Source organism: Gracilinanus agilis, chromosome 2 (genome assembly GCF_016433145.1).
Source record: "Gracilinanus agilis isolate LMUSP501 chromosome 2, AgileGrace, whole genome shotgun sequence".
In the NCBI taxonomy this organism is placed as follows: Eukaryota; Metazoa; Chordata; class Mammalia; order Didelphimorphia; family Didelphidae; genus Gracilinanus; species Gracilinanus agilis.
Genome location: NC_058131.1, coordinates 219,201,336 through 219,228,904, shown reverse-complemented (window position 1 = coordinate 219,228,904; position 27,569 = coordinate 219,201,336). Strand labels below are relative to the sequence as shown.

The following is a 27,569-nucleotide window of genomic DNA, read 5'->3' as shown; positions in this document are numbered from 1 at the left end:
GGTGTGAGATGTTGATCTAGACCTAATCTCTCCCATATTGTTTTCCAAATTTCCCAGCAGTTTTTGTCAAATAGTGGATTCATGTCCCAAAAGTTGGGCTCTTTGGGTTTATCATACACTGTCTGGTACCCTTTCTTTTTGAAACTCTTTAGCATTTGACACTCCTGATCACTTCCTTACTGATTATCTGTTTGTCCTAGCTTCATAATATGGCATTTTCATGACTCCTTTTATCTGTCTGACAAATTTAATTCCATTTTTAAATGTCTAGAGCTTGGAAGAAAAGATTAAGAAAAAGATAACTTTTTCATAGACTAAATAAATAATAAATGTTTAAGTTGAATTGAAAATCTATTTTAATAGTCATCTACATACAGATGATAATGGGACTGGATGAGATCCAGACAAACTTTTAGAACATTATTAAAGGGGATGTTTATGAACACTCAGGAATAGAAGCAGTGACCACTAAGGGCTTCTGTGTCTTCATCAAGAACAGGTCATATGATAATAAATTCATTTCCTTTTTTGGCAAGGCTTCTAAATAAGAGCTAACATTTAATAATGCCTGTGTGTGCCTATGTGCTAAGCATTTTGTAATTAGTATCTCATTTAATCCTCACAACATCCTTGCCCACAGTCATACAGCTAGTAAGTAACTGGAGTCAAATTTGTATTTACTTACTACAGGAATTCCAAATGAATTGTGTGGATATAGTTTATTTGTATTTCTTTTTTTATTTAGAATATTTTCCCACAGTTACATGATTCATGTTCTTTCCCTCTCCCCAAACCCCTCCTCCCCCCTGTAGCTGACACACAATTCCACTAGGTTTTACATATATCATTGTTCAAGACCTATTTCCATATTATTGATAGTTGCACTAGAGTGATTGTTTAGCATCTACATCCTCAATAATATCCCCATCAACCCATGTGTTCAAGCAGTTGTTTTACTTCTGTGTTTCTACTCCCACAGTTCTTCCTCTGAATGTGGATAGCTTTCTTTCTCATAAGTCCCTCAGCATTGTTCTGGATCATTGCATTGCTGCTAGTAGAGAAGTTCATTATGTTTGATTGTACCACAGTGTATCAGTCTCTGTATACACCGTTCTCCTGGTTCTGCTCCTTTCACTCTGCATCAGTTCCTGGAAGTCATTCCAGTTCATATGGAATTCTTCCAGTTCATTATTCCTTTGAGCACAATAGTATTCCATCACCAAAAGATACCACAATTTGTTTAGCCATTCCCCAATTGAAGGACATTCCCTCATTTTTCAATTTTTTGCCACCACAAAGAGCCTGTTACAGCTATAAATATTTTTTGTACAAGTCTTTTCCTTATGATATCTTTGGAGTATAAATCCAGCAGTGGTATGGCTGGATCAAAGGGCAGACAGTTCTTTATAGCCTTTGAGCATAGTTCCAAATTGCCATCCAGAATGGTTGGATCAATTCACAACTCCATCAGCAATGCATTAATGTCCCAATTTTGCCACATTCCCTCCAACATTCACCACTTTGCTGTCATGTTAGCTAATCTGCTAGGTGTGAGGTGATACCTCAGAGTTGTTTTGATTTGCATTTCTCTAATTATAAGAGATTTAGAACACTTTTTCATGGGTTTTTTGATAGTTTTGATTTCTTTATCTGAAAATTGTCTATTCATGTCCCTTGCTTATTTATCAATTGGGAATGGATTAATTTTTTGTACAATTGATTTAGCTCCTTATATATTTCAGTAATTAGACATTTGTCTGAGTTTTTTGTTATAAAGATTTTTTCCCAATTTGTTGCTTTCCTTCTAATTTTGGCTGCATTGGTTTTGCTTGTGCAAAAACTTTTTAATTTGATGCAATCAAAATTATTTATTTTACATTTTGTGATTTTTTCTAACTGTTGCTTGTTTTTAAAATCCCTCCCCTCACAAAGATCTGACAAGTATACTATTCTGTGCTCACCTAATTTACTTATAGTTTCCTTCTTAGTTTATTTGTATTTCAGAGAAGTATTTGCCAAAGTCTCATGTTCATCTCTTACTGCTTAGTTTCCTTCAAAGTTCAATTTTAATCCTACCTTCTGAAGGAGGGCTTTATTGATTCCCTTAGCTGTAAAGTGACCTTCCATCTACTCTGACTCTAAAAAAACCTATTTCGGTGCCTTTTGCCTATCCCCATTAGAACATGTTACCTGAGTGCAGGATTTGTTTTTTTCTTTTTCTGTTTCCCCAGGCTTGGCACAGGACTTGAGTCAAAATAAGCATTTAATAAATTCTTGTTGGTTTATTAGTGAATTTGGTTTATTTCAGTTGTCCCCAAGAGGTAGAATCAGGAGCAATGGATGGAAGTTATTAAGAGAGATTTTGACTTGGTATAAGCACAAACTTCTTATCTAAAACTGGAATGGTGTGCCCAAGAGGTAGTGTGTTCTACATCAGCAGAGGTTTATCTGATTATAGAAGACAGAAAAAAGAATTCTTATTCAAGTGTTTATTGGACTAGATGACCTCTAAGATGCCTTGCAGCTCTGCGATTCCTTGATTTGGCAAAGTAGTGAGCTTCCCATCACGAGAGATCATCAGGCAAAGATTTGAAGATCTATTGTTGGTGAATATGGTAAAAGTACAGTTTAGACTAGATGGTCTTTGGAGACTCTTCACTTCTAAGATTCTCTGACAGCAATTCCATGGGGATGAAATTCCCACCTTTCCTTTCCCTTTCTGCTCCTCTACATTTCTCATTTTCTTTCTCCCATACCTCTCCTATACTTTCTATCCATCTCCCAAAACAGATATATATGCCAATCCCATAGGTCTAGGTGGGTATGCTATACATACTTCAATAATTACATTTCAGACATTTATGATTGCAGGGAGGTAGGTGCACCATCAACCACTGTGGCATGCAACCCTAATAGGATGGTTTCTAGAGTCAGGTGGTCAAAAGAATTCATCTTCTTGCAATTAACTCTCTGATTGATCTCTCTAAAGTCAGTTCTATTAGTCCTCAGATAATAGACATGCAATCCACTCAACGCCCATCTCCAAAGCCTTTTCAACTTGGGTGAACTCATTAGAGTTTATATTCTATGAACATAGACTTCAAGAAGCTAAGGTTATTTGTATGCCACTATGAAGGACAAAAATAAGCCCCATCAATTGTCAGCATTTAATATGTTGCCAAACAAAGCATGGCTCCATATCACAGGCAGGCTCGATGGTCAATTCACAATTTATCCTACCTGTGGAATAATTTTTTTCTTCTTGAAAAAATTTTATTATTTATTTGTTACATTAAAGTTCTCTGGTATCTCCCTCTCTCCTTTTCCCTCTCATCCCTTTATAAAACTATGTCTTGCTTACTTCTACAAATCTATTCTTTCTCTGGAGGTGGACATAAGTAATTCTCCAAACACTATTTGTTACTATATATTATGTTCTCTTGTTTCTGCTTATTTCCCTCTTCATAAATTCATGTAGGTCTTTCCATGATGTTTTAAAAAATTAATCGGCTTGTCATTTCTTATGGGACAGTAGTGTTCCATCACAACCACATGCCACAATGTGTTCAGCCATTCCCCAATTGATGGGGGGCAGGAAATCCATGGAATAATTCATAGAACAGTGAATACTGTGTTTTTGATGCACAGAAATAATACACAAATAAGATGTGTACTAAGAGTATATCATTGATTCAGTCTGATCCCATTGTTTAAAGGCCAGGTGTATTATACTTCATTCCTTCCCCAGGGTTTGCCAGTAGCCTAGAGCAGAGGTGACAAACAGAGCTGCATTCCTTCCTCAATGCTGTAAGGGCCACCAGAACTAGTTAAAAAGGTACCTGGAAGTTATTTAACAAAATAAGTTAAAATGTAATGAAACATAGATAGTGCTACATTTTGAAACTAAGTCAACATGTAGCCCAGAGAAATCTTTATATATGTTGTAGTTGCCTTCATTTCTATTGGAGTTTTACACCACTACCCTAGAGAGCTATCAGATCTCTTATTCTCTGCCATAGACTAGAGCCCCCAAAACTGTGATTCCTCCAATTTTAGGAGTCCAAGCTCCTGAAGTCCATTTAACCACCTTATTAGCTTTTACAGAGAAATTTATTTTAAAGATATAGAAGGAAAAGCTTAGAAACATTTCCCATCAACACCTTTTAGCATAATTTCCTTCCCCATGCCACACTTTTGTCTCTGGGAATAGAAGGGAGATTATTTTCACAGCTTAAGTCAGATCCTACATAGCATCAGTCCCATTAAATTCAAGACCAAAGCTGCCCCCTCTACCTTCCCAGAATCCCAGCTTTTCAGGGCTTCCCTGTTGGTCTAGCCAGTGATGGGCAAACTACAGCTGGCAGGCCAGATGCAGGCCCCCTGAAATGTTCTATGGGTGGGAGACATTATTCCTAATCTGACAAATACAATGAGTAGGATACAATACAATGAAATTTTGAAAGAGTTGCCTTAGAAACAGACTGACAGAAGAGCACTTCCTTTCCTTTGGCCCCTCGTTAAAAAGTTTGCCCAACACTGGCTCTAGCCTCAATTTCTATCCTTTGATCCTGGGCTCCAAGAGTCCCATGATTTAAGTTCCCAGATCTAGAGACCCTACTCTCTGCCCTGAGAATTAAAAAAGACAAATAAAACAGATGAAAACTGTTTCTATAGTATCCTATATATCCTATATACATGAACAAAGGGAAGGTGGTCAGTCCCCACCATACTTTTTACAATCTTGTGTCACCTTCTATGAGTGAAGGAGTCCCTCATCCCTGGACATTGCCGCAGTGAGAAAGTAAGTATCTAAAGTCAGGTAGACTTAAAGATTCAGACAGTTCTGGCTACACAGCCAATGGGGGTGGAGGGGGTGTTGGGGAAGGCTGCTTTCCATCATGTGACAGACCACTACAAAATATTCATGCATGCATCAGTCCTCCTTGTCTCCCAGAAGCAATTTGCTAACATCATTTGGTCATGTACCAAATCCCATTACTCTAGTACTATTTAAAATGTTGTTTTGATAGGTTCACCAGAAGGATGTGAATCAAAGATGTCTTTAGAGAATAAAAATTTTGAGAAGCATAACTTGGGAATTTGTCTATTTGCCATAATGGTTTATTGTAGGCAGTCCCTGACTGCTCCTGTCTCCCCAAAAGATTCACATCTCTCAAAGACCTTTTGGATCAGTCTCGCTTCTTATATTTTTACTTGAAGAAAATGGGAATATTTAATTTTGAAAAAGGAAGACAGTGAGGTTATGGTAGCTTCTTAAAATATTTAATGGATCATCATGTGAGGAAAGGACTAGACTTACACTGCTTGGTCCTCCAAGATGAGACGAGAAACAACAGACCAAAGCTGAAGAAGCAGGGTTCTTCTCAGATTGAGACCATTTCCTAACAATTAAAACTATCAGAAAGTAAAACAGCTTGCCTCCAGTGATAATGAGTTATCAGTCAATCAAGGGAGGTCTTTAAAGAGAAGCTGGATGAGCAATTGTGAGGCACATTATAGAAAGGACACTTTTTCAGGTATAGGTTGAACTAGGTGACCATTGAAGTCCCTTCCAACTCTGAAATTGTTTGATTGGAGAGAGAAATTATATGAAATGATGCTAATTAGCCTTTTCTGCACTTATTCTATCTAGTGTTGTTGCTGATTGGAAACTCTGGAACTAAAGAAGTCACCAAAAAAAGTAAAAAGCCAAAATTCTGTAAGTAAAAAATAATAATTTCTGTTATAAAGCTGGTTTTTGCAGTAAGGGATATTCCACTGGGAAATTTGGAATAATTTTAAGTTTTATGTTTAATCATTTTATCCCTGGAGTTGAACTCTTAATGAGTTTAGGGTAGTTGATATAATATATTTTATTACTCTGAAATGCACATCTGAGCACCAAAGGACACCAAGCTCCCATTGCTAAACTAGGGTACAAATTTCCCAGGTTTTAAGAGGGCGTCTCCCACTTAGCAGCCAAGAAATTGAGTCTGAGCAACTACAGAAACTTAAGTTTTGGCCTGAACAGAAAGCTCCTAGGAAAGCAGCCACCCAGCACACCCAGCAGCTACAGCCAAATCTGAGAAAAAACATATGAGATATAACACCCTGCTAGGGAAGGAGAGTGGGAGGAACTGGAGAAAGTAAAAAACATTTACTTGGTAGAGAATTAACCATAGGACGAATTGGAAGGATAACCTTAAAGGCTATTTAATCTTCCACTTTTCCAATTTTACAAATGTGGAAACTGAGGCCCAGAAAAGTTAAACAACTGCCTAGGGACATGCAGGTAGTCAAAAGAGGCTTTTCAGCATAAGTCCTTCAGAAGCAGCTCTCTTTCTACTGTACAAAGATGCCACTCAGGATTGCATAAAAGGATCTAAAGATATCAGGGGTATTTGAGGTAGCTATGTAGCATGGAGAGGTTTGATGGCACAGTGGATAGAGTTCTGGTCCTGGAGTAAGGAAGATATAAACTTAAATTCTGCCTAGCTGTGTGACCCTGGGCAAGTCACTTAACCTCTTTTTGCCTTGGTTTTCTCACTTGCAAAATTGGAATAATAATAGCACCTATTTCCCAGGATTGTTGTAAGGATTAAATGAGAAAATAATTGTAAAGCACTTAACACAGTAGTAACTGGCCTATAGTAAATGCTATATGAATGTTATCCATTATTATTGTTGTTGTTGTTGTTGTTGTTGTTGTTATCATTAGAATTAAGATTATACGGTTGTTAAAAGAATTGAGGGGAAATTTGTCATTCAATTTTCATTGGAATGTAAGTTTAAGAGCAGGAACTGTTCACTTGTATTCTTATATGCCCAATGTCTGGGACATAGTAGGCATTTAATAAGTATTTGTTGGATTGAATGAGTAAGATTAAATTTGAGGTTCATTCATTTAGGATCAGCTCTCCAACTGATTTTATAATTAATGCATCTTTAAATGGAAAAAGTTCATCATTTGAAATAAAGAGACTTCTTCTATACCCTTAAGCCCCACATGTGGGACTTCCTGACGGAATGAGACAGAACTAGCCTAATACCCTGAAATGTTAATAGGATCTAATTGTAATTAGTATTTCATGTCAGGAACCAGAGCCAGGAAGACTGGCCCTGGGGCAGATACGTGGAAAACAATGATTGGGTTAATATGGAAACTAACACACTACCTAAGCATTCTGAATGAGGAGTTTGTGTTTTTTTCCTAGAGGCAAGAGAGATTCAGTAAAGACTTTCAGACAAGGCAGTGACATGGGCAAACTTGTGCCTCAGGAAGATTGTTTTGGCAGACATGGAGGAAACTTATGGTGCAATGGGAAGAGTATAAGATTTGTAAATCACAGAACCTCAGTTTGAAATTCCAGCTCTGCTACTGACTACTTGTTTCATCTGGGCAAGTTGTCTGTGCTCTCTGGATCTGTCTCACCCTTTGTAAAATAAGAGGATAGGACTAGATGACTTTCGAGGTACCTTCCCTTTCTAAATCTTGGCTCCCATGGTTCCATACTGCAGCCAAAGTTATCCCGTATCATCTATCTGACTTGGACATTCCCCTATTCAAAAAACTGCAATGGCTCCCTATTGTCTTTAGAATGAATATAAATGTCTCTGTTTAACTTTTAAGACTAAATTGCTCCCTAACCTATCTTTCTAATTTTTTGTGCATTATTCCCTCTTTTACATCCAGCAAAAAGGGTTGTCTCTATGTGTTATTGTTTTTCAGTTGCTTCAGTCACGTCCAACTCTTCCTGACCCCACTTGGGGTTTTCTTAGCAAAGATATTAGAGTGGTTTGCCATTTCTTTTTGAGGTAAACAGGATTAAGTGACTTTCCCAGAGTCACACAGCTAGTAAGTGTCTGAGGTCAGATTTTAACTTAGATCTTCCTGACTCTAGGCTCAGCACTCTATCCACTTGAGCTGCCCTCACCAATGTACCTCCAGCATAACATAACACCTCTTGTGTTCATATCTTTTCATTGGCCATCTCTCATGCCTGGAATGCTCTCCCATCTCACCTCTATCTCAAAGAATCTCTCTCACCTCAAGATAAAATTCAAGCATTACCTTCTATGTGAAGTCTGTACCTATTTCCCCAATGACTAGTATTCTTGCTTTCTCAAACTACTTTAGATTTGCATACCTTTGTATAGGGCAGAGAAAAAAATTGAAGGATAGGAGATCAAAGTTCTAGATCATGGAGTTAGAACATTTCTGGGTGACATTGGGTTCAAAGGTATGACCATCCCTGTGCACATTTTCATTGGAATGTAAGCTTGAGGGCAGGGCTGTCCAATCCCTGAAGTCCCTGAATTCTAAAATTCTGCTGGGGAGGGTCAGTTAACTTATGCTGGATTTTTCATTCTCTCTCTTTCTCTGGAGGGAGATCTTTTGCTGGCTGTGGCATATCTGGACTTCTCCATCCTACCTGCTTCTCTGTTACCTGATTGAAACATCTACTAAGCTTCCTGAGTGATCCTGTTCAGCTGAGCCATCTGTCTGTGAGAATCTGGCTGGGATCCTTTTGGACCCTGTTCTACCTAGCTGCCTAACTACCTCCATTACCACCAAAAGGGTAGTTGGTTTGGGTTAGTTTAAGATATTTATAGTAGGGTCTGGGTCCCTAGATAGATAGGTGAGCTCAGTGTAGCTCATTCTAAGAAGATTCCTCATGACAGGACATTTAGATCTTGTGGAGTTTAGATAGAAACCTTTAGCTTAAGTTGTCCAATTACCCTTTTACCTTTCCCTTGTTAAAATTAAACAACTTTTATATATCATCTTAGTGAGTGTGGGTCTCATCTCAGTGCTGGTTTTGCCAGCCCTGTGCTTGTGTGGCCTTCCTAGAACCCAGGTTACTCTTCTGATACTAGCCTAAATAACATCTAATCCCATCCCCCAAATCCATGAAATGAAGGTTTAGGCCATGGAAGTTGAAGAGGATTGCAAACTGGGACTCTAAGCATCTGGGGAACATCATACATAATAAAGTCTCCAGTTATGAGGACAGAAGTTTGGTTGGAAGGGAACCTGTGAACCAGGTTCTGATTTCCTTTAATAAAAAGGAAGAAAGGCCTGAGTGAGGCCTGGTGTAACAGTACAAGAAGGATAGATCAATCAGTCAAGTATAAAGCACCATATAGCAGGCACTGCGCTAGGTTCAAGGGAAAAAAGAACAAAGAATCAAGCAATTCCTAGTCAATATGAGCTTACATTGTAAAAAGGGATATATGGTGTGTTCAGGAAGAACTAGCACCTCTGGTGTGAGGGCTTGCCCAGACCTTTTTAGGGTTACTTTCCTCCTTTGGGCTCCACCTGCCACCCAGCTCTTACCTGTGGCTCCCAGAAGCTGTAGCATGTACAGCAGCCATACCCTCATCTCAGTAGAAAGGTTAAACCAGTTTGAGGGTTCTGATAGGCTTTGAACCTACTGGTGAATTAGGGAGATGTCTATCCCAAGCATGTAAAGACTTTCCCCACTGGAAGGGACAAATGAGAATAATTTGTTCCAATGGCCATAAAGGCAGTAGAAGCAGAACTTGGTCAAACATCAAAGATGCCAAAGTGATCCACTGCATCCCAGGCCATCACTGGTCATCCTGAATCTTGCCTTACCACTGGACTTCGATGACTCTGGAAGAGAGAGGCTGGTGACTTTGTATAACTCTGCTTCACTGAAATCCAATTCAGGAATAAGTCAAAACATTATCCCCATGTGTTATTGGTCCTCTTCAAATACAAAGGAGAAAAACCACAACAACATTGTAGTACATATTATATGTACATATGAAATATATACATATATTTGTGGTATATTTGTGTGAATAACACAAAGTTAATAACTATTATATTGTAAATCACATTATATATGTATACTAGATTACATATAATAGATACACATATATGTTCAAAGTAATTCTGGATGGATGGCACTAGCAGTTAGAGGGAAAAACAAAGTTTGAAATATATCTTAAAGAAAGAGAATGAGGTCATAGGGTCAGGGGAGCACTGCGGGCATGGGGGATGGCCAGTGCAAAGACATGGAGATAGGAAATGGAACATCAGCTGTGAAAAACAGAGAGAAAAACAGTTTGACTGAATGATAGATTGGAAGAAGAGGAGTAATGTCTAGTGAGGCTGGAAACCCAGGGTGGGAACAAGTTGTATAAGGCTTTAAAAGCTAAACAGAGGAGTTTATATTTGATCCTAGAGACAAAAGGATGCCAATGGAGTTGGTTAGTAACCAAATCGCTTGGTTAGGTCTGAGCTTAAGAAAAATTACTTTGGCAGAATGTGTAGGATGGACTGAAGTGGTGAGAGATTTGAGACACAGAGACCAATTAGAAGGCAATTACGAGGGGCAGCTGGGTAGCTCAGTGGATTGAGAGTCAGGCCTAGAGACGGGAGGTCCTAGGTTCAAATCCGGCCTCAGACACTTCCCAACTGTGTGACCCTGGGCAAGTCACTTGACCCCCATTGCCTACCCTTACCACTTTTCCACCTATAAGTCAATACACAGAAGTTAAGGGTTTAAAATTAAAAAAAAAAAAAAAAGAAGAAGGCAATTGCGACATTCTAAGCAAGAAGTGATGGGGGCCTTAACTAGGGTGGTACCTGTGTGAGTGGAAAGAATGAGTTAGACATGTTGTGAAGATAGAAGTGGAAGATATGGCAATTGATTGGATAATGGGGTGAGTGAGAGTATAAGATAATATTAAGATTACCATCTTGATAAAGAGGCATAGATGGGTAGTATGAAGCTCAAAGGAAAAAAGTTTTTGAGTAGTAGCAACCAAGGAAAGAACTAAAAGGGACATTGAGGATCATGTCTAGTCTTACTCTTGCCTAAGTATTTTCAGTGGTTGGGTTGTGGGGTGGATGGAATGAAAGAATTGCTCCAGGGATGTCTAAGGTTATGGTACCTTTTAGGGAAAGCCAAGCTTCTTTTATCTCAAAATGATGCAAAAAGTCTCCATATCTACAAGAGAATAAGAGGTCTAAGAAAAGGAGCATTTATTAAATGATAGAAAAAGATATAATAAAGGTTTTAGCAGAGTAGATGAGGAACAAAGAATGGCCTTAGGAAGACCTAAGGATTAGGTAGATGGAGATGAGAGGCTGGAGAGTTCATGCTAGCTCCAAGTGGTTCTACAGAGTAATAATTACCAAAGATTGGGATTAGAGCCTCAGAACCAGAAAAGGAAAAGGAGGGCTCTAAGGGTTATGGAAGGACCTTGGTGGAAAAACCTGTTTGCTACAGGGCTCAGAGGAAATGGGGGGTACATCTGTTATAAAAGTAGACCCCAGAGTAATTGGTTCCCAAGTAGAAGGTTTCTAAACTTAACTCTGAGCTTGCTTGGGATGGATCATCCACCATCATCAGTAAAGTAGCTCTTACTTGACTTCAGACTCTCTACTTGAAGCAAGACACCCAGGCTCTGGGATCACAGGTTGACTGGAGGAAGACTGCTGCCCTGCTCTAAGAACTTAGTAGGTCAATGACAGCTCCAACTAGCATTAATACTTTTCTGCTGTTGTGAAGATGTTCCTACCACCAAGGCTCTGTTCCCTATTGGTTGTCTATACCTGTGACTCAAAAACCATTGAGGACAGAGTAGACACCCAGTAAAATTAAGTAAAGTTTGTATTCAGTGTCTTTTCCCCCGCCTTGTTAACTGACTGCTCAGGGACTGGGTTTAGGGACTTTCTTCTCCTACGAACCAATTGCCCTAGAACAGTGATGGTGAACCTTTTAGAGACCATTTGCCATGCCATGCCTCCCCATTGAGTACTGGGTGTGCCCCACACCCACATAGGGGAGGGAAAAAGAGCTCCCATTGGGCTGCTGGGTAGAGGGGCAAGTGAAGTGAGGAATGTCTTCATTGAGTGTAGAGGGGGGAGGAGAATGGCCCCAGTGCTCTGCTTCCCTCTAGCTCTGTTGCTTGTGAGCTCTCCACCTTACTCCTACCTCCTCCATGTACTCCCATTGGGCTGCTGGGTAGAGGGGCAGGTGAAGTGAAAAAAATATCCTCAGCACTGAGATGAAGAGGAGAAGGGAGCAGCTTTCGTGGGCCCCTCTGCCCTTCTAGTGATGAGCTTGGGCAGGGAGGGGCAGTGTGGGCCCACAGAGAGCACTCTGCATGCCAGCTTTGGCACACCTGCCATAGGTTCACCATCATGGCCCTATAATCTATTGCTTCTCTGCCCTTAGTTACTGCAAAGGTGCTGCATTGCTCTTCCATGGCATCCTCTTTCTCCTTATCTATCATATGCCTACCTTGCGTCTTCTTCCCTAGATTCTGTGTCTATTAAAGTATAAACCTACTAGGCTTACTATATGTTGAGTTTGAGGGTAGGGTTGATCTGGATCTGTGATTTTATCAGTAGGCCAGTTAAATGAGGGGGTGGACAATGCATTGGACTTGGAGGGAGGAAGATTTGAGTTAAAATCCTCTTAGACATTTATTAACTGTATGATCCTGAGCAAATCACTTAATCTTTGTCAGCTTCCTTTTCTTCATCTGTAAAATGGGAATAATAGCACCTACTTCAATGGGTCTTTGAGAGGATCAAAGAAGATAATATGTAAATTGGTTTGCAAACATTAAAGTGCTATAGAAGTGTTAGTTATTAATGTTAGAAACTCTTTAGACCTATGCAACATGCAACTGATTTAAAACCTACAGCCTCAGAGGAGGCATCAACACTTAGTAGAAAGAGCACCAACTCTGAAGACAGAGGTGCAAATTCTGATCTTAGCTGGTACTACCAACATGATGTGATCTTGGGAAAGTCTCTTAACTTCCATGGAAGTTTCCTTAATCTGTAAAATAAGGGGTTGAATTAAATGTATCCGGATGTCTCTTCCACCTCTAAATCTATGATCCTAAAGTTGACTGTGGGCACAGAGAGATTGAATAGCTTTTCGTCATCACATAGATGGGCAGTCAATAAACACCTATTAACTTTGTGCCAGGAATTGTACTAAGTCCTGAGGATACAAAAAAAATGGCAGTTGCTATTCTTAAGGATCTCACAGTCTAAGGGGCAAAGATACCATATAAACAAAAATGTGTGGATAAGCTATATATGAGGTAAATTAGAAATAATCAACACAGAGAATGCAATAGCATGTAACAGAGGTAAGACCAGAAATGAAATCTTGCTGGCTTTCTTTCCAATATACCATGCTGCTTCTCTCTGCCAAGGGTTTCCATTTAATAAGGGATTCTTGACAACTGAAAAATCTTTCAATCCCAAAGGAGTGAAGCTGCAACAGTGGGATGACAGGCAATAAAATTGATACTTTGAAAAAGAGGCTTAGCCTGGGGCCCTTTAAAATTATGCAGCATAAATAGCTCTCTACCTACTAGTAAGGTTGTTCAGGTCTGAAGTGACTCTCAATAATATGAAGATGACAGTTGCCATCATCTGTGCCCCTCTGAGCTTTCTCCCACTCTTCCTTTGTTTCTCTTCCTCTTTATCCTTCTTCCTTCGAACATACTTTCTTATCTTTCTTCCTCCCATACTTATTTCATAGTTTTCTGCTAGTGGTTACTCTTGGCTTCTATTGACATCACCCTGGGTTAATAAGATTGCTGAGCTGGTGATACTAGAGAGAATGTCAAAGATTATCCCAGGGAGTAATCTATATGCTGTCACATGGAAAAGTCCTCCCCTTAAAAAGGTAGAAATAAGGAAAGAAAATAGTTATCAAATTGGTCCCAAGCCCTACTGTGTACACCTATCTGCAACATCAATTTGTACCTTAGCTGTCATGTAGCCATAGCCAAACAAAGTAAAGGCACTCTCCTAGCATTATAGAAAGAGAACGTGTAAAAGAAAACCAAACTCTGAGTAATTGAAAAACCAATAACGTTCCTGGAGAACAGATAATGAATCATACTTATGTCCTCTCTGCCAAAACATTGGAGGTGACTAGGGCAGAATCTCATATATGTTGTCAAGATGGGGTCATTATATTGAGGGGTTTTGATTAACTGTTTTTCTTGTTTACAAAGGAGAGTTCAATTCTTGGAGTTCATGTGAGGAGTTATTTCTAGAAATTGTTTTAATGTCAAAACAAAAGGCATCAATAAAACATTTTTAATTTAATCAAATTTTTCCCAAAAGAAAACAAACTTCCTCTTTTTCAAAGATGACTCTATAAGATTTCTAAATTCATGCATTTCAGGCCAATGAATGACATCTGTCAATTGAGTGAACATGAATCTACTTAAGTAGATTCAAATATGTGGCCCAAATGTGGTTGAGAGCTTTATTTTTTCCTGATTCCAGTTCAGAAATGTTCATTTAAATGTTTAGAATGAAAATGTTCTTTTTTGCAATTTTATTAGGGTTATAAATTTTAAGTATTATCTTCACTGATCTGTAGACTTCAGGCCTTTATATTATAAAAAAGAAAGCCCATTCTTTAAAATGTGAGCCTTTTAACCCAAACTAAAAGTCTCCCAAAGGCACACAAATCGCTTCCATCAAACACATCTAAACAGTGGGGAATATCACAAAATGTCTAAAAGAGGGAAAATAATTTGTCAATTTCATAATCTCTCTGATGGTCATTTTCATGAGAAGAATCTCTGAAGCATTCTAAAATGGAATCCAAAATAATTCATAGACCAGTGATGGTGAGCCTTTTAGAGACTGAGTGCCCAAACTGCCACCCTCACACTGCCTGTGAGCCTTCCACTTACCCCAGACAGGGGAGGGAGGAAGTACTCCCACTGGGCTGCTAGGCAGAGGGGGCAGGTGATATGAGAAATGTCCTCAGGCACATGTGGAGAAGAAGAGGGGAGTAGCCCCGCCAGCACATGTGCCATAGGTTCACCAACACGGTTCTAGACAATCCCAGTGTAGTGAGATGAAATGGATTGTATGTTGGCCTTGGAGTCAGGGGAGCTCTGAGTTTGACTCCTGCTTCCAACTTCCAATCTTTATTAGCTATGTGATCCTCATCAAATCAATCTCAATTTCCTAATCTGTTTCCTAATCTTGGAGCTAATCATACCTGCAATGCCTATCTTAAAGGTTTGTTGTAAGAGAAAATACTCTATAATGTGATTTTTTTTATCAATAAGATAATGAAAATGAAGCTCTTTCCACACCTTAAAATACCAAATAAATGTCAACTATTATTACATTAACTTGAAGTCAATATCAAATGAAAACTCCCACATGAATGAAACATTTAGAGGCACCAACCAGTAACAAAATCTTATTTTCTGCTGTTTCTATTGCTCTCTATAGTACCAAGTCGAAATTAGCACACTAAAGTACTGTCAGATTATTTCACAATCATCTATCTGTCCAAAGTGTGAAGGCCTCCCAGGAGAAAAGCTTTTTTTTCTTCTTCACATGACCCAGAAGATGAGAAGGCCATGGTCCTGGGGCTTAGAATCTTGGCCAGAAGTCAAAAGAAGGGTGTCAGGGAAGATGTGTTTACTTGCCTTGGGAAATACAGGGCTTGCTGAAACATTGGCATGGTATGAGGAATCTTGGTACATGAATAAGTCTTTGGTTCCAGAATGCCAGTAGCTGTGGGTTACTCCAGAAAGTGAAGTTGGAGTCAGGAGAAGTTCCAAATTCAAATCCTCACTCTGGCTTACCCTCTGAACCTCAACTTGTATCCCACACATATGTGAAAATCATAAAAGGTTCCTTGACAAAGACAATCTTAGATATAATTTTGTTCAATAATCTAATGAGCATCACCATCAAAAAAGAAAGAAGACATGGAGATATATGCTCATCTAAGGTGCTCACCAGTATAATTTAGGATGACCTATACTTGGACTAAATATGAATACTGCTTATCAATGACAAGATTCTTCAGTTGTAATATGGAATGGGGGGATAGAGAGCTGGCCTTGGAGTTAGGAAGACCTGAATGGAATGGACTAGAGCAATGATGGGCAAACTTTTTAAAGAGGGGCCAAAGGAAAGGAAATGCTCATCTGTCAGCCTGTTTCTAAGGCAACTCTTTCGAGATTTCATTGTATTGTATCCTACTCATTGTATTCGTCAGATTAGGAATAATGTCCTGCAGCTGGATAGAACATTTCAGGGGGCTGTATCTGGCCTGCAGGCCGTAGTTTGCCCATCACTGGACTAGAGTAATAGGGCTTGAGACATGGAGATCAATCTAGACAAAAGGTGATGAGAGCTTGAACTAAGTTGGTAGTTGTTATGAGTGGAGACAAAGACCATCCTTTCATGAATGAAATTATAGGTTGAATAAAAAAAAAATGTTCCTGGCACTGTGCTAGGTAGCTTCCTTCTGTAAGACCAAAACCATAAAAACTCAGTTCCCTTCCTTCCAGGAGGCTACAATCCAATATTAATGTTCTCCTGATGATGTTATATGACTGCAAATCATTGAATGCAATAGTCTCAGAAGAATTCAAATGATCTTAATAACACAAAGCTTAGTGCTGAGTATGAGTGGAATGCAGAATTTTATAAATGATGACTTAAATACAAGAAGAATGGAAGATACTGTTGGATGTATAGACTACTGGAAAGGAGAAAGGGCTGTTCATGAAACCAAGATAGGATATAGCATAAATGGGAGCCTTCATTAAAAGGAGTGAAAGGGATGAGAACAAGCATTTATTAAGCACCTACTATGTGCTAGGTACTGTGATAAGTGTTTTATAAACATTACCCTATTTGATCCTTTTAAAAATACTGTGAGGTAGGTACTATTATTTTCCACTTTTTACAACTGAGGAAAAATTAAAGTTGGCATACACTAAGTGACTTGACCAAGGTCACACAGTTAGTAATATCTAAGGATGGATTTTATCTCAGGTCTTCCTAACTCCAGGTACAGTACTTTATCTACTACATGACCTAGTAGTGATGTATTTTTAGGACATTAGCTATAGTCTCTGTGGGAGATTTATAGTAAAGGCACAGGATAGGCAGCTAGATAGCTCAGTGGATATAGAGCACTGAGCCTGGAGTCAGGAAGATCTGAGTTCTAATGACCTCAGCTACTTACTAGTTGTATAACCCTGGGAAAGTCACTTAGCCTCCATTAGTCTTAATCCATTAGATAAGGAAATAGCAAACCACTCCAGTATCTTTGCCAAGACATCTCATGCATAGTATTGGTATGCTAAAGTCCATGAGGTGATGAAGAGTCAGATGTAACTGAACAACTGAACAATTAAAACAAAAGATTAAGGATTAAAAGATTTAGAGTAATGATGATCTTTGCTGGTAAAGAGAATATACAAAGCAATGAAATTATGGATGACTAAAAAAATAAAGGCTCATTAGATTAGAACACGGGCTATCAAACAAAGCCATGCAAACTTTTAAAAAATATTTTAACTGTATTTCATTATAATTGGTTTACTTTATAATCCTACATATTTTATTGTGTGATTTAAAGATATTATTCTGAGGAGAGGTCCACAGGCTTTACCAGACTGCCCAATAAGTCCAAAGCACTGAAAATATTTAGGACTCTTAGATTAGAGGGACGGAGCCTCAAGGCAGGGTAATGAGATAGAAGACCATTAAATAGTTCAGGTGTGGAGAGATAAGGGCTTTGTGGCTATGGTAATGGGGCAAAAAAAGAATAGATGTGAGAGATATTATGAAGGAAAAACTGACAACAATTTATAAGTGACTGGATGTTAGAGCCAATAAAGAAGCAACTGTTATCATTCAAATATTCTTTACCAGTCAGTTCTATTTAACAAACCTGGCCTTTCTGAGGAGTATTATGTAAAAATGGATTTTTTTTGGATTTGAATGTCACAGTCATATCTTTACAAGACAGCCGACTCAAGTTCAATCTTATTACTCTGCCTACAGACATACTTTTCCTTTCTCAGTATTAATTCTTCCTCCCAACAGCTATAAGACAAATTTATAATGTCTTTATCTGATTGATGAGCAGGAGCTCATCATTTGCCCTGGAGCAAAATAACTTTTTGGGGAGGAGCAAAAAGGTGAACAGCGAATGGGAAATAGAATGTACTCTTTTGAACACTGAGCATTTGACTTATTGAACCTGGCATCATCCTATAATCACTGCGTTATTAGAATAGGCAGGTTCCACAAACCATAGGCAAAGTATGCAAAGGTAATGCCCATGTTTACAGGGCTTTCAAGACATACCAACACTGATTTTCTGCTCTTGGATGGAGCTTGATCCTAGGAAAGCCAGTGAGATAAACATAAGTGATGAACAAGTTAAGTTCAGTAACCAATACGAACAATCAGGGTCACAAATTCACATAGAACTGCAATATCAGAAGGGAACTTAGTTCTAATTCATATCTATACTTATAGCAGAATCTTCTTTATATCATCTCCAACATCATTATTCAACCCTCACCTGATGCCCTGAAGTAACAGAACCCATTATCTTTGGAGGAAGCCTGTTCTACTTTTAGAAAACTCTGTTAGGTGGTTTTCCTTACATCAAGCTAAAATGTGCATTTCTCCAACTTCTACCCTCTGGAGCCAAGTAAAACACTATTCATTCTTCTTCCATGAATATCTCCAATTACTTCAATTGATCTTCATATAGCATATTTCAAGGCCTTTCACCAATAAAGTATTTATCCCACCAACTCAATATCCTTCATAAAAAATGATGCCTCCCCAAGCTGAACACAGTATTTCAGATGTGGCTGTGCCTCCCTGAATGCATCCTAAAGTTATTTATGTTGGCTTTCATAACACACTGTTGAGTCATATTGACCTTGCAGTTAACTAAAAGCACCAGGTCTATTTGTGCCTAAACATGCTCCTCTAGTTTGGACTTGTGAAATTGATTTTTTGTACTCAGGAGTAGAATTTCACATTTATTCCTTGTAAGTATAAGTAGATTCAGTCCAACATCCTACACTATTGAAATCTTTTTTGGATTTTGATTCTCCTTTGCATATGTTAGCTATCTCTTTCAGACTTAAGTCCCGGAGAAATTTGATGTTTGCCATCTGTGCCTTTGTCCAGCTCCCTGTAGTTATGATATGCTCCATTACAAAAATGAATAGTATTTAAGTAGGTGGGCCTCATGAAGAATCTCTTTGAGTCCTTTGAGTACAAAATATGAGACAAAGGGAAGAGCAGAATAAACTATTCAAGTAAAAGAGTTCTCTTTCAGAAAAGCTATTGGAGCAATGTGGTCTGGTGGACTATACCACAGACCTGAAAGTGTAAGTTCTAGACCTCAGTCTCACCAGTCAGCAATGTGGCCCCTAGCCAGTGTCTCATTCAGTCTTTATGAGTGAGGAACACTGAAGGTCCCTCTTAGGTAAATACAATAAAGACTTTGTTTGGATTCAGTGACTGGTAGGCTATTTACAAACATTTATATAGAAGTGATTTTATGACTTGTGAACACAAACTCTCATTCTGCAGTTGGAAACATTCAGAAAAACAAACAAAAATATAGTTTCATGCTTGGTGTGATAACTTTTATATTTCAGTTTACCAGGTCCTATGGTGGCTAGAGCTTGTTCATTTTCCTGACTTCTTCAGTCTCACCTATATTTCTCATTTGTCTCCACTTTTTACTTATCCTCTGTAAAGATTAAATTCTAATGGCTTGGCTAAAATAGATGAAGATTATAAATAATAGTGGTGGGGGGCAGCTGGGTAGCTCAGTGGATTGAGAGCCAGCCCTAGAGACAGGAGGTCCTAGGTTCAAATCTGGCCTCAGATACTTCCTAGCTGTGTGACCCTGGGCAAGTCACTTGACCCCCATTGCCTACCCTTACCACTCTTCTGCCTTGGAGCCAATACATAGTATTGACTCCAAGATGGAAGGTAAGAGTTTAATAAACAAATAAATAAAGAAACAAACAACCAACCAAATAAATAAATAAATAATGGTGGTGGTTACTGATTCAAAATATTATGGCTCAAAGTCGAAATGACTTTAATAGCTTTTATTTACAAAAGAGGTGCAAAGAGTGAAAGCAGAGAAATACAAAAGGGTAGCGAAGACATTAACCTAACTAAATATTGCTCTGGTGCTTGACTCAGCCAGGACTCGCTGACCTTCAACAGGAATTAAACTCTCTCCAGAAGACAGGAAGGGAAAGCCAGCTATCCACTCACCCAAGTTCCCTCCAAGAAGCAGGTCAAAATAATGGCTCAAGATGAAAGTGATTCTTGAGGCTGACTTTCTTCCTTGAGCCCACCTTTTCCTTGAAGCTGACTTCCCTCTTGAAGTCCAACTCCTTCCTGAAGCCTACTTCCTTCTTAGAGCTGACTTCCTTCACTAGCCCCAGAAATTCAATGCCTTTTATAATGGGTTCTTGTCTCTTCCTCTTTTCACAGGGTCAATCACAGCTTCCAAATTGTATAGCACTGCTCAGGGAGCAGTGTTTGTGGGAAGCAGTTCTCACCTTATGGAGGGGTGAATACTCATCAAAAGGGTTCACAGATTCCTGGCTGACTGAGTTTCTGATAGTGTGAATTCTCTAAGTGGTTTGCTAGCTCCTCCACCTAGTAGAACCTTTTGTTGATTCAATCACAAGGTAAACAAAGGAGAGTTAATCCTGTCTTCACAATCTAGGGAGGTACTAAGTAGGGATACTTAAGTTATTATTAACCAAAGTGTTAGCTCCAACTAGGCAAAGAGAATAAAGGATTTCCTTTCACAAATGTAAACTCAAAGAGGACAAAGAATTCCCTTTTATGTGTCTTAAGAGATTTGGATTTTGGCATTTCTTTTTCAACAAAAGAGGTAGGGAAAGCACAAAGGAATTCAGAAAAGGAAATTAACCTTAATGACGAAAGAGAAGCAAGATATAAACTACAGACATTTAGATGCTCATTGGAAGAATTGTAACCAGCACAAAGTGCCAATATCTGTACAAAAGAGGATGCTTCCTCTCTGCAATGTCTCTTTTTTTGAGTTTTGAGAGTTAAAAGGTACCTCTGGCCATCTAGTATAACCCCCACCTGAAAAAGAATTCCCATTATAATGTATCCAATTAGTAATCCAACCTCTATTTGAAGACCTCTAATGAGAGGGTATCAGTCACCTCCAAAGGCAGCCCATTCCACTTTGTAAAGCTCTAATTGTTAGAGTTTTTCCTGACATAAGACCCAAATCGACCAATCAATCAATAAGCTTTTGTTGGTGTATAATCAATAAGCACTGTGCCAGGTACTAGAAATGGAAGTGCAAAGAATAATCCATGCTTTAATTCTTACCATTGCTACAGGTTTCATCCTATCTTTGCTGTCTTCTATCAGCTCTGCATTACTCACTGTAGCTACCACTCTCCATTGTTTTTTCAACAATCATGACTCTATATGCCTGTTTTACTGAACTAGACCAGGAAAAATGGACTTGGGGATCCATTCTACTCATGATACCCGCAATCAGCCATAAGGCTGAAATGACCTTCTTGTTGTTCCTCACACACAACACTCCCATCTTTGTCTCTGCACTGCCTGTTTCCCATGCCTGAAATGATCTCTCTCATCTCCATCATTTTAGAATTTGTTGTTTCCTTCAAAACTCAATTCAAATGATGTCTTCTACATGAAACCTTTCCTGATCTCTCTAATAGCTAATACTCAGCTCCCCCCCCCAAAAAAATTACCTTGCATTCATTTTGTGTACATTTTTTATTTACATATATATATATACATATATATATATATATATATGTGTTATCTCTCCCAATAGAATGTAAGCTTTTGGAGGGAAAGGACTATTTCATTTTTATCTTTGTATCCCACAGCATCTGGCACAGTGTCTGGGAGATTGTAAGTACTTAAACCCTTGTTGGTTGATGAGCTGCTGCTTGGTTGGTAATGCCAGCACCACCCTCAAAGTGGTTTCAGGATATCCATATCCTCTCTGCCCACTGTCTGCTCAACTAAATTTGACCTTGGTGCTAGATTGCAAGTTACAGCTATGCTCAGAAGACAGAAAAGTAAGAATATATTATTATATTCATTTGACACTTTGCAGTTTTCTATGCCCTTTCATATAGATTCTCTCATTTGATCTTTACTACCACCTTCCCATCAGCCATGTTGGCACCTGATCCAGAAAATATGCTCTGAAAGCCCTAATTCTTTCACTTCCAGAACTCCTGCTTTGGTTCTCATGAAGTCCTTATAGATGAGTGCCTCCCCTGTGGCCTTCCACACCAGAATGCTTGATCTAGCCATGGTTTACTTTACTCTTCCACTGTCTCTGGCCCATTTGCCATTTCCATCCTAGAACTGTAATCAAATCAACACTACCACTGCTACTGAAAGGGTCTATCAATCTACTTACTTATAGCTGCACTTACCTCCTTATAACTTTCTAACTAAAAATATCCCCTTGTGATAACTATTCTCCTTTTGTGTTGCCTCCTCGTAATAGAATGTAAAACTCAATGAGGGCAGGAACAACCTTCACATTTGTTTGTGTATCTTTAATGCTTAGTAGCAGTATTTGGTACATGGGAGCTGCTTAAATAATTTTTTTTACTCATTTATTAATTCTTACCTTCTTAGCAACTCCATGAAGAAACCAAAGCTAGTAAAGGCCAAGTGATCTAGTCTAAGTCACATAGACAGTAAATGGCAAAGTATAAGTAGAATTCATTTTTCTTGAATACAAGTTTCAAATGCTTTCCATTGTAGCTTGTAGTCATCTAATTGAATTAGGACAACATAGTAGTTGATTGAGATGTCACATTTAAAAGTAGATGAAATCTGTGAACAAAAACAAATGTGTCAAAGAATCTGTGAAGGTTAGATGGAAAAAAGGAAACAGACATGAATCTAGAAGCAACTTAAGAAACAATTAAAATAGGAACTTTATTATAGAACTGGGGATCATAATAACAGAAAAGATCAATCAAAAGTGAAAAAGTCAGGAATGGTGTCTGATTCTTCTAGCCAGTCCAGGGTTGCCATGGATACTGAATAATATATTAATGGATAGCTCTGTAATCTCTCTGAGAATCAAAGACTTTGCCTGTGTTTACACTGTGGACTAGTGACCTCATCCCAGATTCATAACTAGCATGGAGCAATCAGGGCTTTGCTGTAGCATGCCAAATATGAGAGGAAGGCGTACTTCTTCCCCATAGTGATTACATGTCTGCCAGCACACACAATTGTGTGGCAAAACCACTTTAGGGAATCCTCCCCACGTCTAGGAATCACAAAATATACCTCAAGAAGGCAATTGTTTCTCCTAACTCTCACTGGAATGGAGCTTAGATCAGCCTTCTCTCAGAAGGACTGAACCCTCAGATGGACTATCTTCAGAACCATTGCTGCCTGTCCAACATTCATTTCTGTCTCGTGTGAAAATATTTCTGGTTATAGCTCTTCATGAAAGTCATTAAAGTGGTATGCATTATATATTTTTGGTTTTTGTCTTCAGGAATGAAATAAGCCATCATTTATTGGCACATTAGGATTATAAGGAAGCTGGTAACAGAACTCTTTCTAGATGCTTCTAAGAATCCATAAGTTCTAATATTAGAAATAGGAAAAGTAAGAATAATGGGGGGTAATACACAATACCCCATAAAATGTTGAGTTCAGAGTTAGTAGATACTCTTCCTTAGTGCCTAGAAAACTTTTCTTGTATGCATTTTCACATGTGACTATTACTATATACCAATTTTCTGCTTGATATAGAGGTATAGGTGAATAGCAAGTCTCTAAAAAATTTGATCACAGTAATTATTCAACAAGATCCAAGATAGTACTATTTACTCAGCCAACCTCTTGTATATTCATACATTTGTTTGACTGGGGCACATAACTTGCTATCTATACTAGCTCTCTACTGATATTATTTAGTAGTCTCTGCTATTAAGACTCAGAGTTGATTTTCCCAACAGGGTCCTGGGGTATGGCAGCAGGGAGAGAAGACCTCAATTAGCTCAGGACTTTCTCTACTAGAAACACTGCTCCCAGAAATACTTTGTTTATCTACAAAATTACTAGAGCTTAGCTTCCTCCACCCAACACCTTCATGTCCACATGCATCGCTTAACACACCAAAATAATGAGTCATCAAGATCTTCTGCAACTTCTCACATAAGAATTTCTTCTGTTACTTTTTATTACCCACACGCATCTAATTCCCATTCATTTGAAACCTATTTTGGAATGTAGCACCTATGTCCTCTCCCCCCACACACACACACACCCATGTCCATGTCAGTGTCCAAGAAACCTACTCCAAGTTCAAGTCACTCTGTAGGTCAAGTGATGGCTTGTGAGCCACCAACAATATGTACATTTCTGATAAGCCAATGAGAAAGGACAAATTAAATCAAAGCAAAAAACTCAATCAAATAGCAGAGGAAATTGATAAGAAAAGAGGCTCTCATGCCCAGGGATATACTCTTCCATAGGTAAAATACCATTTCTGAGTATATCCACATGTGTAGAAATACATGATTAGAAAGCATGCATATGAGTATACATGTAGAAAGCACATATGTGAAGGAATATATCCATAGATTAGTAAAAGAAGCACAAAAAATGAGAAAAGACATACAAAAACTCATCAAAGAAAACAGTCTTAAAAAATAGAACTGGCCAAATGGAAAAGGATGTATAGAAGCTTGTTGCAGAAAATGGTTTCTTAATATTAGGATTAGTCAAATGGAAGTTAATGACTCTATAACACATTAAGAAACAATAAAATTAATAAAAGAAAAAATAGAAGAAAATGTGAGATTTCTCATTGGAAAAGCAACTGACCTAGAAAATAGATTAATAGATAATTTAAGAATTATTGGACTACCTGAAAGCCGTGATTTAAAAAAAAACAGAAGTTGAAAGAACATACTGATAATCTGTGGAAAAAAGATCTCAGAATAAAAAAATCCCAGGAATGTTACAGGTAACTTCCAGAGCTCCCAGGTTAAGGGAAAAATACTCTCAGTAGCCAAAGAAACAGTTCAAATATTATGGAACCACACTCAGGAAAGCAAGATTCAGCCACTTCTACCATAAAGAATCAGAGGACCTGAAATATGATATTCCAGAAGGCAAAAGAGATACAATTACAATCAAGACTTACCCAGAAAAAATGAGTAGAATCCTTCAGGGGGAAAAAATGGATATTTGATGAAATTCAGAACTTTTGAACATTTCTAATGAAAAAGCCAGAACTAGATAGAAAATTTGACTTTCAAATAAAAGACTCAGGAGAAGCATAAGAAGGTAAACAAGAAAGAAAAACCATAAGGGATTCAATAAGGTTGAACTGTTTATATTCTTACATGGGAAGATAATATTCATAATTCTTAGGGACTGTATCAATATTAGAGCATATAGAAGGAATATACATTGAGAATGTGGGTATGAAGTAACTACAGTGGGATGTTACCAAAACAAAACAAAAAGTTAAGAGATGAGAGAGAGGACTATGCTGGGAGTAGATGGAAGAGAAACATGGAAAATGGTGAATTATCTCAAATAAAAGAGGCATGAAAAAACATATCTTTTTCAGATCAGAAAGCTATTAAAATTACATTCAACAAAGGGGTATGGAAATAAAACTTGAGAATTAATTAGAAACGAAATAATTTAATTCTAAAATATAAATGGGTCAAAGAACAAATCATAGAAATAATCAGTAATTCCGTTGAAGAGAATGACAACAATGAGACAATAAACCAAAATTTATGGGATACAGCCAAAGCAATGCTTCGGGAAATTTTTATCTCTCTAAACGCTTACATTAATAAATTAGAAAAAGGATAGATCATTGAATTAGGCATGTAACTTTTAAAAAATTAGAAAAAGAACAATTTTAAGACTCCCAATTAAACACCAAATTGGAAATCTTGAAAAGGAAAGGTGAAATCAATAAAAGTAAAAGTAAAGAAAACCATTAAAATAATAAATAAATCTAAAAACCAGTTTTATTTTGAAAATACAACAAACACATAAAACACTACTTAATATGATTTTTTTTAAAAAAGAAAAAAGAAAATGAAATTACCAGTATGAAAAATAGAAAGAGTGAATTCATCAGCAATGAAGAGGAGATTAAAGCCCAACAATACACTAATAAATATGATATTTAAAGTGAAATGGGTGAATATTTACAAAAGAATAAACTGCTCAGATTAAAAGAAGAGGAAATAGAATACTTAAACAATCCCATCTTAGAAAAAGAAATTGAATAAGCTATCAACAAACTCCTCAAGAAAAAATCCCCAGAGCCAGAAAGATTCAAAAGTGAATTCTACCAAAGTTTTAAAGAATAATTGATCCCAATACTATATAAATTATTTTGAAAAATAGACAAAGGAGTCCTACCAAATTCCTTCTATAACTCAAAAATGGTGTTGATAAAAACCAGAAAGAACAAAAACAGAGAAATAAAACTAGATCAATCTTCCTAATGAATATTAATGCAAAAATTTTAAATAAAATACTAGTAAGGAGATTTCAGCATCATAGGATCATTCATTATGACCAGGTAAGTTTAATACCAAGAATGCAGAATTGGTTCAATAATAGAAAAATTATGAGCATAATTGACCATATCAATAATAAAACCAATAAGAAATCACATTATCTCCATAGATTCAGAAAAAGCTTTTGACAAAATACAACACCCATCCATATTAAAACACATACAAGAGCATAGGAATAAATGGAATTTTCCTTAAAATGATAAATAGTATCTATTTAAAGCCATCTGCAAGCATTTTGTGTAATGGGAACAACCTAGAAGCCTTCCCAATAAGATCAGAAGTGGAGCAAGAATGACCATTATTACTACTATTTTTCAGTATTGTTCTAGAAATACTAGGCATAGTAATGGGGGTGGGGGGGAAGAAATTGAAGGAATTAGAAAAGGCAATGAAGAAACAAAATTATTATTATTTGCAAATGATAAAAGAATTCTTAGAGAATCAACTCAAAAATTAGTTTCAGGATATAAAATAAACCCACATAAATCATTAATGTTTCTATATAGTACCAATAAAGCTCAGCAGCAAGAAATGGAAAAAGAAATTCCATTTAAGCCAACAATAGATAATATGAAATATTTGGGAGTCTTCCTGCCAAGACAAATCCAGAAACTGAATGAATTTAATTATAAAGCACTTTTCACACAAATAAAGGCAGATCTAAAAAATTAGAAAAATATTAATCAGCCATGGGCAGACCAAGAAAGTATAATAAAAGTGACAATTTTACACCGTACCCATCAAACTGCCCAAAAAATATTTCATAGAACTGGAAAAAGTAATAACAAACTTCATCTGGAGAAACAAAAGTCAAGAATATCAAAGGCATCCCTGAAAAAAAATTTAAGGAATGTGTGCTTTTAGTACTGTATCTCAAACTGTATTTACAAAGCAATAATCATCAAAACAATCTGGTATTGGCTAAGAAATAGAGTAGAAGATCAACAGAATAGATTCGGTACACAAAACTTAGTAGTAAATGGCCATAGTAATTTAGTATTTGATAAACCAAAAGATTCAAGGTTATGGGATAAGAACTCACTATTTGACAAAAAATATTAGGAAAATTGGGAAATGGTATAGTAGAGACTGGAAATAAACCA

At 37.6% G+C, this 27,569-nt stretch overlaps 1 protein-coding gene across 1 annotated transcript in view; it reads left to right on the top strand.

The window, feature by feature from the left end:
* VIT (vitrin) overlaps window positions 1–27,569 on the top strand; it is a gene marked incomplete at its 5' end in the record, with an annotated part of 181,055 nt that overhangs the window by 34,524 nt on the left and 118,962 nt on the right. The window contains 2 exon segments of the mRNA XM_044659586.1: window positions 5,654–5,719; window positions 12,216–12,226. Of these exon segments, the coding sequence (XP_044515521.1) occupies window positions 5,654–5,719; window positions 12,216–12,226 (77 nt within the window).